Genomic DNA, 12,196 nt, shown 5'->3' with positions numbered 1-12,196 from the left:
TAAACTATATATTTTAAAATTACAAAAAAAAATATTTGAGATTCTCAAACTATGCTCTTTCATTTGATATGTAACACGATATAGTTTAAAAAACTTTATTTTTTAATTTTCACATTTACCCCCAAAAGCGGCCTCCATGTTTAAAATTCATTTGTTTACGTAAGATGTCCGTCTTTGGGTCACGAATTTACGTATGTGTACCAAATTTCAACTTAATTGGTCCAGTACTTTTGGAGAAAATGGGGTGTGACAGACGGACAGACGCACGAGTGATCCTATAAGGGTTCCGTTTTTTCCTTTTGAGGTATAGGTGCATATGGGCATTTAGTTGGAGTTTTTCTAGGTGGATCCACGTTTTCTTGTCACTTTTTGTTGTTGCGAGTCCTTACCATGATGAGCCATCTACCAAGCATATCAGAAGAAACTCGTACATTTAATCTAACAAACTATGCTATTGTACTCTGGATGATGGCACAGAATAACAACTAAAAATACTTAGTTGATCCACCAATTGTATTTTCTTATGTGCAATAAATATTAAATAAATAAAGTCTACACATATATTTATAATATGATAAAAACTACTCGCTTTTCCTCTAAAGTATAATCTACTATGCATTTCATGCACTAAGTATTTACGACACATCTAATTGCTTGATACTCTTGCCTACTACTATTACTACATAATTATTAATTACCTATAAATCACACAAACTAAACTACTTCGGTTTAAAATATTAATTCCATTTTAGACCAGTAAATAAAGTTTAAAAACACATTACACTAAAAATATCTACACACTAACTACTACCAGGTTAAGGTAAAATAAAATAGCAGCGTTAAAATATTCCTTATAGAATTATGGACAACCAATATTAAACAACAACACATATTGAAAAGTTACAGATAATGTGCGGACATACCAGGTGCATTTTTGTGAACGGAACCATTGAGCGCTTCGCCAAAATGTGTTCTTTCTGGGGCTTTGTGCTGTAACGGTGTCACACTAGCTTGTAGCTCTCTATTGGTATCGCTACTAGATTTCGGTATGTCATTGCAGACTCTATCATCTGCCAACAAAATATCACATTTACAGCCATAATATGACTTGCAATTTGCAAATCATAAGACACACTTTTTAATAAATGCCAGACACATAAATTTGGAAAACAAAGCCACTTATTTTGCCTGGGCATGAAGCATACGTGTGTGACAATATAGTGACAATTTTAACAATTGGCTGTAAAGTAAATACAAGGAATCAATCACCAAATAGCTGCATGCATGAACTAAAAAAAAATCATGCCATAAAACCTATGGCACCACTATTCTTTGCTTCTAATTAAAGTATAAGCATTAAATCTGTTGACATGTATCATTAAATATCATTAAACAGCTTGCAAAAGTATTTTATGAATGCCACTGTTACATGTACAAACAGATCATTAACTAACAGTTAATGAGTGCAAATATAAAAATTAAGAATAAAAGCCTTTACATGCAATCTTGTAATAATGTTCCCACACAAACTACCACTGCCTATAATTTTTTGCGTAAAATAGGACATTTTGATACAAGTGTGAAAAGTAGCAAATTCGCAATGAGTGGTGATAAATTAAAACACGACCAAAGGGAGTTTTAAATCGACATGAGTTGCGTTGCGATTTACCCATTCGCACATATTTTATAAATGATTGACAGTACATTATACCCCTTAAAATTTTCAACACAGGCACGTAAAGTGCTAATTACCGCACTATTGCAGTAAAGTAGCACCATATGTACTGTAAAACACCCTACATGTTACTCCATGTACCTATGTGTACAAAGTTTCATTCAATTTCATTTAGCAGTATTTGCGTGAAAGAGTATCAAACATCTACTACAAAAACTTTGACTTATCAACAAGGTCTGAATGTGCACACTTTTTAGAATTTTAGGTCCACGAACTCATTTTTCAGGCCCAGCTATTGTTGATATGTTGAACTGTTGATACCAATAGCTCAGTTTTAAATTTCCTTCATTCATCATTCATCATTCTAGTTATTTAATAATATATGTAAACGGCATTCTTAAAATATTTTTCGCAAAAGCAGATACCAACTACAACTATTATTAACTTAACTGTGCAAAGAACCATGTACCGGTGACTTTGAAACTAAAAACAGCAAAACACATACTAATAACATGAGGCATAATGCCACCTCCTGAACCAATGTGTGTCTTCTTCGGAGTGGTGGTCCCGGCGGGGGCAGGGGCTCCATCTCTCCGGGGGAACTGCACCTTGCGAGTATCCAGCCAGGACTCGGACACCCATTCATCAAGGCGCTTGTTGACTGAAATTTCATAATTTGGTTAATAAATACTTGCTACACAAAGCTATGGAAAATGTTTTTTTTTCTAAAACTAAATGTAAAACAGACTCCTATTCATTCCTGGCTCTCAACAATCAAAGGACCTAAAAGACCTAACTAGTTTGTTTGACCGATTGACCGAGAGTGGAGCGCTCTCTGTCGTGAACAAGCAGGCATAAGCCTACATTCAAGAGCATGATCACAATTTCCACAATAATCAAATATGAATGAATTTTAAACAAAACACAAACGTAGTAATTAGGTGGATTAAAATGTGAACTTCAAGTAGAGATTTACAGAACTGTTTATGGAGGGAAGAGAAAATAACAATGATTTTGTTTGATATCAAAACATAATAAAGACAACTCACAGTCAACATAATGCACGTAGTAGCCTCGTTGTCCTCGAATCTCTTTAATACTAATAATTTCTGCTAGAGGCCAGTCATTGCCTCCCTGCATGCGAACAGGCAATCTACAGCCTTCTACCAATGCAGCCTGGAAACAATTTGAGAGTAGATTTTTTTTGTCACAAACAAAGATAAATTATATATCATTCGAAAGCTAACTTACTGCTGAATCACAAAATGTAGTAAGTTCCTCATCGTTTTCGTTCATTATGTTAAATATTTACAATTAAATCCAAAAAAACAGAAGCCTACTGTCTAAGCAACTGTCAACACTAAAACGTCAGTTGAAAAAAATACCACAGCCAACATATGTTCATCAATAATACCAGTAAAAAAAGAAGAAAATACACTGAATCTCCATAACATGGCGGAAAAAAAATTAAAAAACCTAAAAATGTGTGAATTTCTTGTTGCAATACTCTTTTTTGGATTTCTTTTCAGCTTTGGAATGTAATTTTAGTTCGATAAAACAAATATTTATATCCAAAATAGTAAAATTATTTTAGTGAAATATACGGTAACTAGAAGACGGGGCAACTTCACATTTTTTTAAATTAAAACTTTCGATATTGTTTCGAAGATTCGAGATCATTCAGCCAGCTCTGGAGCAAATAAAAAACGGAAGAATGTAATTCCTATTTAAAAAAAACCCTAATGAATTGCTGAAAAAATAAGGTTAATGTTGGGTTTATAGTTAAACTATAATATCAAAATAAATAGCTGTTGAAATAAAATATAAGCCATTTAATTAATCAAAAAAACCGAAAAAATACAAGTGCGTCTGTCAATCATCACGAGCGCTCTCGCGCAATCAATGTTCAGATTATTAAAAAAAACACTGTAACCTAAAATTTTCAACAAATTTTAGTGTTCTAATATTTTAGTAAATGAAATAGTTTCCTAATTAGAAGCTATTACAGCGTAGTAAACGCTGTACCTGTCTGTGTTTAAGTTCCTACCACGTACCATTCAGCATGGCAGCCGAAATTAGTGAAGCCGATCAAATCAAGACGGTAGAATAATTGATTTGTATAATGATATCTCAATAACAAGAAATTTTCGATCTAACAAATAATTTTCCGAAAGTATATAATATTATATAAGCATTTGTTTGTTATTGTTAATCTTCGACTAAGAAGAACATTTTTTCGAATATTACTTACCTATAGGATTATTTATAAAAAATTAAAACTTTCAAAAGTAATATAATGTAGTCATAGTCATCTTTTTTCATTCCAGTTCAAGGATTTCCTGGTGCAATACAATAAACTGTCAGAACTGTGTTTCAATGACTGCATTCATGATTTCACTTCAAGATCTCTGAAGTCCTCTGAGGTAAATATTGCTTAGTCTTACCCCGAAATAAACATAGCAGGTAATATGTATGCTGAAATGTTGCAGAAGTCATATTTTTGCTAATCAGGTCTTGCTTGTGTTACCTTTCGTGACTTATTATCTTTGACCTATTTTTGTATTTCTTCATAACCAGAATCATATCCCTTAACCTGTCGTCTAACCAGGCAGGCAGACCCCACACGCGCCGGAGACCCCGTATTTGTTATAACCGATTTTTTTTTGCATCCAAGATAATTGGCAGGTAAAAAGCAGCTTTAACTCCAGCCGGGGTAGATAGAGGGGTGCTTTTTTTTGACAGCTTGTAGACGATAGGTTAATTTGGCCATGCCCAAAATACTGGACAAAACTTTTTGTATTTTTTCTATAGAATCATTGCTAGAGTTTGTGTGGAAAGAGAAGTCATTTAATGTATGGGATCCAATACATTCTATGATTCTTCTCTTGCGCACAGACTACTATTGGGTGCCAAGGGGTTTGAACTCACCATCATCCATGTTCACTGTAGATTTACTATAAGGGAAACTCACTATTTTCACAGATTTGTGTCAAATCACAGTGTCAAATTAAGGTTGTAACTTTTATCGTCCGTTCATTACATGACATGCACCGTCAAACTAGCTCTGTCACATCCAAGTGACATCAGAAATGGATGGCTTTATACATTTGTGCATGCACAGACTGTCCCTCCGGAGGGACAGTTAAAGTGTTAAATTCAACCCGTGTCCTGTTTAAACTCAACATTTTGGTGCAGTTACTGATCTGGATATGAAAGTTGTAGCATACATTAGAAATATCAATATATAAACCTATACCTCTAGAAACTTTTTTTTTTTTTCAGGATAAATGTACTTCAAACTGCATGGAGAAATACCTGCGAATGAACCAGAGGGTCTCCCAAAGGTTCCATGAATTCCAAATGATAGCAAATGAGAATATGCTCGCAATGGCCCAAAAAGCTGGGAACCCTAGCTAATTCCTGCTGAACAGACTCATCTAAGTAGTGACTTCAGTCTTAATTATTATATTTTTTGTTAGAATTTATTGTCTTCAGTGAAGACTAATAAAATTGTTATGGGTTAGAAATTTTGCTTTATATTTAGCCATTTTGTTCAATCATCCTTTAGCTGACAGCCCCACTATACAGTAATATTGGTTTCTGAAATATATTCTGTGGTTAATACTGAGGCTTGATTTTATAAACGTGTAGATCTTTACAAGCCAACAATCCAAAATAGTTAGTTTTTGTTATTTATGATATAAGTGCGGAAAGTAGGAAATACGCAACAAGTGGGGATAAACACGTCACGACCAAATCGACACGAGTTGCGAATTACCTATTCGCACGTGTATCGTACAACGTTTTGCAGTACATTATGGCCCGTTAATTTCTTGACAAGCATGGAAATTGCTTATTCCCGCACTAGTGTGGGAAAATAGCACCAGTGTTTTTGGAATTTTGGCCTGTGAATATGAATTTGACTGTATACGATGTTTGAAGAAGTGAAATGAGCCCCCGCTTGCCCCCCATGCTCCCGCGGCTGGACAGCCTGAATATCTAAGGTATTAACCTTTAAACGAGCAATTCGTGTTTATTTATATACTTACCTATATATTTCGGGGATCTCGGAAACGGCTCTAACGATTTCGCTAACGAAAGCTCGGTCTCCCAGATATTATTTACTAGCTTTTGCCCGTGACTTTGTCTGCGTGGAATTAGTGACAGCAGCTAAAGTAGGTATAGCGCCTGGATAATGCTAATAGCAATCATTCAATTCGCGCATTGCTTACTTCAATTAGGTATTAGGCAATTCATTAACTCTCCACTCCCCTTTGCACTCTCTCTTCACCTTCCCCGGGACTCTATCTCTATACCAAATTTCAACAAAATCGGTTCAGCGGCTTAAGCGTGAAGAGGTAACAGACAGACACACTTTCGCCTTTATAATATTAGTATGGATTAAGTACCTACAGCAAATGAAACAATTCGATGCTCGATGTATTAGAAATCTAATGTAAACATTGTGTCTACAGTTACGAAAATTGTACCTAGTTACCTAAGTAGCTATTTTACTTTCGATTTTGTTGTAGTCTGCAGCACAATTATCAGCACTGGGATCACGTCTGGTGGTGACAGTCTTGGCATTGTAATCTGCAGCACAATTGTCAGCAGTGGCATCTCTTTTTGTAGTGCCAGTGTTAGACGCGTAATCTGACACACAACAATTGTCCACAATTGCGACACCACTTTTGTGGGTGGAGCTGGCAGCATGCTGCCTTGAATTTAGCACCTGACTTGCATCTGATTTGAATTTTGTAGGATCGCTTTGTTGGGATGTAGAGCCATTATCATCAGCATTATCTGGCACACCTGTGCCAGGCGGCCAGGAATTACCGCACTTTCCATACATGCATAAAATACTCCTCTTTGGGCAAGGTCTGGAGCACGACGGCGGCGGAGTGAAGTCTAAAATAAACGAAGTCTGCGAACTCGTATAATCATATTGATAATTGTTGAATTTCGCCTCGATGCTGAATTTCGTTGTCGAAGAAGTGTCGGCGTCCGCGTTCAGTACGTATTTAAGCGGATAGGGGCCGCAAGGCGAATTGTCGAGGTTGGAAGGCTTCGTGCATATTTTGTATTTGCCTGCGTGTCTTATGATTCTGATTAAAGGCATTCCAGATGGGCAAGTTGATCCAGAGCAAGGAGGCGACGGGAAGCAGGGTTTAACGCAAGGCCTGGAGCAGGGTCTTGGGCACGGTCTTGAGCAAGGCCGGGAGCAGATAGATCTGGATGGGCATCTAGATGAGCATAGTCTGTTTGAGCATCTCGACGGGCAGATGGCGCAGATTGAGCCGTTGTGGGCTTCGATTCGGCGGAGGACTGTGCAGGAAACGTGGCCGGGCCGCCAACCACATCTTTGCTGTGAATAAAAAGCAATGATATTAATACACCTAGTGTAAATTATAATATAGTAGTAAATTATTAATATTATTATAGTAGTAAATTGTAATATTTAATTCATTCATGACTTAACTCTGACATGCCAAACCATTTTACTTTAGCTTATTTTTTTTTTATGTGCCATTTATAAGTATTTCTATTTTTAATTTTATTTGTAATTAATTGACATTGTTTTATTAAGATTTTTGAAATTTTATGCATGTAGGTACCTGATGATGTACCCTACTAGTAGTAAATGTAATTTACAAACATTTTGCATGTTGGCTTTATGTCGACTGAATACTGAATCTAAAACTGTATTAAGACCTAATTGTAACGTATTCTGGCAAATAAACATTTCTATTCTATTCTATTCTATTCTATTCTATTCTATTCTAGTGGCGTAGCGTGAACTAATCTAGCCGTGGACAAAGTCGCATCTGCGAGGCTCTTTCTTCTTCCTTCCTTTCTTTCGATGTGCATTCCCAAGGTAATAAAAAGGGTTGGCGCCCTCGGGGCCCGCCCTTAACTAAGTGCGAGGCCGTGGGCGAGGGGCCGCTTTACCCACGCCTAGCAACATCACTGGACATAACGATCCATGTAGTCCATAGCCATGTGGTAAGAATTAAATTAAGGCAACATTAGACCAATTATTGTCGCGGTTCTAGGGTGAGATCAAAGTACCCAAGTACAGGGTATTATCTAGTTTCTAGTTGACCTTTCAACTGCTATAAATATGAATAAGATGATACTTTTAGTTTCTTACAACCTTACTAAGAGTTGTGAACATATAAGTCAGTAGTAATAATAACCAAAACTGTGAAATTGTGAACCATCAATTTTTGCTACACCCTTTCTAGGGTCCATGTATATAACATCTGTACTATGGTATGCAAATAAAGATCTCTTATCTTAACACCTGTGGTGAACGCTCCACTAGCCGAGGACATAATTCGAACTGGCGTGTTCTACTTTCGCTACCTACCTAACCTACCTTGCCTTGTAATTGTTCCCAGCTTGTTTATTGGATAAAGGTAAGCATTTGACCACAAGCTCATCTGATGGTAAGGCTGCGTTTCCACCAGAGCCGTGAGAGGATGCGTATAGCGAGGGATGTGTTTGTTTAGAACGAATAGAAAATTGCCGACTAGAGCTGCGCTGAGCGAGGAGCAGCTCGTTAAGTGCGAATGATGTGAGCATGAATCTAGTATGACTAGTATATAACTGGATGTGGCATGAGGGGTGGGGGGAACTGACCGAACGGGATAGTCTTATGTATCTTTCAGTAGGAGTAGCAGCGAACGCGTTTGTCTTTGTCACAGTCTCATGTTTTTTATTCCCCACCGTAAATTTAGTATGTATTATGGTGGGCAACAAATAAATTCGACTAATCATAGTGTCGCATTGCGTATGTTTTGTCTCTCACGGAGGCACGCGTATAGCACATCTATAGGATCCTACCATCTATGGATGTGAGTGTTTTACCTGAAACCGAGGTGAAGATTTAGCGCAGTACATCCATCCCATATGTTTGGGCACGGGTCCAGGCTTGACATCCTCCTTCTCCAGGCATCTGTGCTTCGGCAGGTCGCATCGGCCGAGGCAGCTGGATGAGATTTTGGCTGCAAACAATTACGGCGATAGTATCTAGGTTCAAGCAGGGAAAACACTCTATACCTACCTGTACCTGACTATATCATGCAGACATTACCTATACCTTCGTTTTTATTCTCCCGGAATTAATGTAAACAAACTACTGTCACTGTCTTCCTCAAAGTAAGGGCTCGCAGAAAACCTTAAAATAAATGTAAGAAATGAATTATCTCAGAAACTATTAATTAATGATCACACCATTACATATTATTTGTAACATTCAAGATGGACTTAATCAGCAAAATAGCTAGAGAAAAAATTCACAATTTACTGTTATATGTTAAACCTAAGTATTCCTAGTTACCTAGGTTTAAAAATAAAATCCTTTACTGTTATAGACTTGAGAAAATAATAATTTTCTAAATGGATCCAGAAATGACAGATTTCTGCGGTAGCAATGAAGATTACATAAAAAAAAAAACAAAAAAAAAGCAAAAAAAAAGCAAAAAAAAAAACGGTCACCCATCCAAATACTGACCACTCCCGACGTTGCTTAACTTTGGTCAAAAATCACGTTTGTTGTATGGGAGCCCCATTTAAATCTTTATTTTATTCTGTTTTTAGTATTTGTTGTTATAGCGGCAACAGAAATACATCATCTGTGAAAATTTCAACTGTCTAGCTATCACGGTTCGTGAGATACAGCCTGGTGACAGACGGACGGACGGACGGACGGACGGACAGCGAAGTCTTAGTAATAGGGTCCCGTTTTACCCTTTGGGTACGGAACCCTAAAAACGGTCAAATTGATAACCTCCTACTTTTTTGAAGTCAGTTTAAATTAAAGACATTAAAAGAGGTTACGGGAGCACTCAATCTCCAAAGCTAGTGCAAAATAATGTTTAGCGCCGGTGAATCTCCACAGCGATACCAGTGCAATAAATAAAGTACCCGACAAAAGCAACTTTTTTTTTCCATTAATACCTACACCAAAATGTTTTATGTTATAAATAATTTAGTTTTTTTTAACAAATTTATTATTTCTGTAGTAGAATAAAAAAATATTTCTAAAAAATATGGAAGATATCGACAGTTTAAATACCTTGAATGCTGGAAAAGTTTTTTGTCACCGGTCACACCCTTGTTTACATTAATTCCGTGAGAATAAAAACAAAGGTATAAATCTTAAATGCAATAGTGTTGGTACCTATAAATATTACGATAGATTATTAGCTATAGTCTGTATCTAGGTATTTAAATAAAAGTACTTACACAAACAATATGTACATTTTCGGGTAGTTATAACATTAAGCCCACTTGCAAAGTTCCACTATCCCGGGGTTAAGCGGTTAAACCGTTAACCCAGTGTCAAATTGTACTGGTAACCATGGCAATTCCAGGTTTAAGCGGTTAACCCCGGGTTGGTGGAATGGTGCAAGTGGCGCTTTGGTTAACCAACCAAATTCAAAACCGCCTGGATCAGTCACTGAACGACTGACTTTAACCTGCATTATTTGATCATGTAATGTTTTCATCTACCCTCAATAAATGGCTCCTTAAGCCAGTTGAGGTGGTTCAGGGTAGATTTTGTTTACTTTTATTTAAATACCTAAAGATATAGTACTTACGAGGGTCGCACTGAAAGATTCGGGAATGGGACACTTAGAAATAACATAATAGAAACAGGCATATAATTTATAAAAATGTAACTCTTTATAAAACTTTTAAGGTATATTCCATTTGGTTGTCATTTGTATTTAAGAATTACTGGCAATTTGAAAATTGTATGTCGAACATTATTTGAATTTTTGGCCAAGTGATTTTTCGGATCATATTTTTAAACGGTTTTCAATATGCCCTCAGCGAACAAATAAAAGTTACAATGGGCTTCTGTTATTTTTTTATGAACTAGAGTTCATCGTACGCTCGTTTGCAGTTAAAATTAAATATGAAAGTCACTTTCATTTTATCCCATGGGTGATCTTAAAGAAGCATGTCATTCCAAAGCGACGTCAAAAATTAAAATCGCATTTGTGCTGTTAATTAAAAAGACTGCCAAAAAAGTTGCATATCGGCAGATTTCGACATTCCTAAATATTCATATGACAACAGTAAAAAAATCTTTTATATATATATATATATATGTAAAAAAACTTCAATTCCGTTGGCTACTCCACGAATTTCATACAAAACCACTAAGGCCCCAAAATCGCCATACAAAAAGGACTTTGGGATTATGAGCCGTGTGCATTACAGAATGATTACTTTCAAAAGAAAATTTATATGCGTGGTCAGTTTGAGTTTAAGTATGCATTACAATAAAGATTGACTGTCTAGATGCGACAGTTTTCTCTATTCCCGACATTTTCAGTGCAACCCTCGTATACAGACCTACCTAATAACATTTTACGTCTATTGGTATTAAGAGTCCGTCTACGCTAATTTGCGCAGACTTGGTGGTGTCAAAGAATGGAAGCACCATAGGTATAGGTACGAGTAGCATGACGCACCACTTGGAGTGCTAGTGCTACTCTAGCTCATTAACAGTAGCTGCTTATTAGCAGTGATATAAAGATGTTAAATGACATGCAGCCTATTATCGCTTATTATTATCTACACGGTCGCCGGGCACTTTTTGTGGGCAGGCCGGTCAGCGGAAGCTACCACTCTAGGTAGGTACCTACTATATGAACCTACCCTGAGAGCAGTTTTCCTTTCCACTTAATATCGGGACACCGGTAGCTATATATACCTACTTTACTTACAACTAAAAATAAATCTACTTCCCCAATCGACATTTCTAGTTGAGTTTAATAGGTAGTAAAAATATAAGTTAATGAATAATTTTGGCAATTCAAGACATTAAAATACATTTCAAACATTTATTGTTAACGATGTTCTGATATTTCGTGAAAACCATGGTGAGTTAAATTTTATACACCGGCCCCCTTTCGAAAGTGACTAGAAAAAGTGTCGATGTAATAAGCGCTTACGAGTATTACGGTAGTGTTTAGCAACTAGGGGCTAATTTTTGTCGCAACAATATTAGGCACTAGCTAAAGTTACAGCATTCAAAATGTAGGTAATACTTACTTTTGCAGGATTGACAGCAACAAGCCATTTTTGCGATAGGATTTTATATGGTTCCTATTGGATTCAGGATTCTATTGGGTTTGGATGGGATGGTTGGTTGGTCGGGTGGTGGATGGTATTGTTAGAGTAGAAAAGTGTTAGTCATGTTATTTGTTAAAACATTGCCCAGTAAAAGTTGTTTGGTCCACGGTCATAGTGGCAATTTTATGTTTATGTACATTTTAAGGTAAAATCCAAAATTATTACTTGTGTGATGCCTACATTCTGTTTGAAGTGTTATGTTTGACATAAAAAGATTTGTCATTGGAATTTATTTATTTTTCTAGAAGTTTTCAATATTTTAAGATTAGTTGTTGTTGAAGGTTCATTACGGGTTCAAGATGATCCATGTAATTAATGTAATAGATTAATAAAGTATCTGAGTCATGAGTCCACAATCCCTTAAGTTGA

At 36.3% G+C, this 12,196-nt stretch overlaps 3 protein-coding genes across 3 annotated transcripts in view; 1 reads left to right on the top strand and 2 right to left on the bottom strand.

Annotated features, from left to right (window-relative positions):
* LOC134796799 (histone acetyltransferase Tip60) overlaps window positions 1-3,043 on the bottom strand; it is a 28,335-nt gene extending 25,292 nt beyond the window's left edge. The window contains exons 1-4 of the mRNA XM_063769022.1: window positions 2,927-3,043; window positions 2,725-2,851; window positions 2,181-2,336; window positions 924-1,070 (exon numbers count right to left, since the gene is read on the bottom strand). Of these exons, the coding sequence (XP_063625092.1) occupies window positions 924-1,070; window positions 2,181-2,336; window positions 2,725-2,851; window positions 2,927-2,971 (475 nt within the window). The 5' untranslated portion in view covers window positions 2,972-3,043. The remainder of the gene's footprint in view (window positions 1-923; window positions 1,071-2,180; window positions 2,337-2,724; window positions 2,852-2,926) is intronic.
* A 533-nt stretch (window positions 3,044-3,576) lies between these two features.
* On the top strand, window positions 3,577-5,202 carry LOC134796910 (mitochondrial import inner membrane translocase subunit Tim9). Its single transcript, XM_063769110.1, has 3 exons — window positions 3,577-3,776; window positions 4,003-4,098; window positions 4,958-5,202. Exons 1-3 carry the CDS (start codon window positions 3,738-3,740, stop codon window positions 5,090-5,092), a joined length of 270 nt encoding a protein of 89 aa, XP_063625180.1. The 5' UTR covers window positions 3,577-3,737; the 3' UTR covers window positions 5,093-5,202.
* A 907-nt stretch (window positions 5,203-6,109) lies between these two features.
* On the bottom strand, window positions 6,110-12,020 carry LOC134796752 (uncharacterized). The gene is made up of 3 exons (XM_063768955.1): window positions 11,747-12,020; window positions 8,546-8,682; window positions 6,110-7,040 (listed from the first exon to the last, which is right to left on the bottom strand). The coding sequence occupies exons 1-3, from the start codon at window positions 11,772-11,774 to the stop codon at window positions 6,174-6,176; spliced, it is 1,032 nt and encodes a 343-aa protein (XP_063625025.1). The 5' UTR covers window positions 11,775-12,020; the 3' UTR covers window positions 6,110-6,173.
* Between the last annotated feature and the right edge of the window lie 176 nt (window positions 12,021-12,196).

The sequence above is a fragment of the Cydia splendana genome, chromosome 14 (assembly GCF_910591565.1).
Source record: "Cydia splendana chromosome 14, ilCydSple1.2, whole genome shotgun sequence".
Taxonomy (NCBI): Eukaryota; Metazoa; Arthropoda; class Insecta; order Lepidoptera; family Tortricidae; genus Cydia; species Cydia splendana.
The sequence above is the reverse complement of the archived record's forward strand: the minus strand, read 5'-3'. Positions and strand labels throughout refer to the sequence as shown.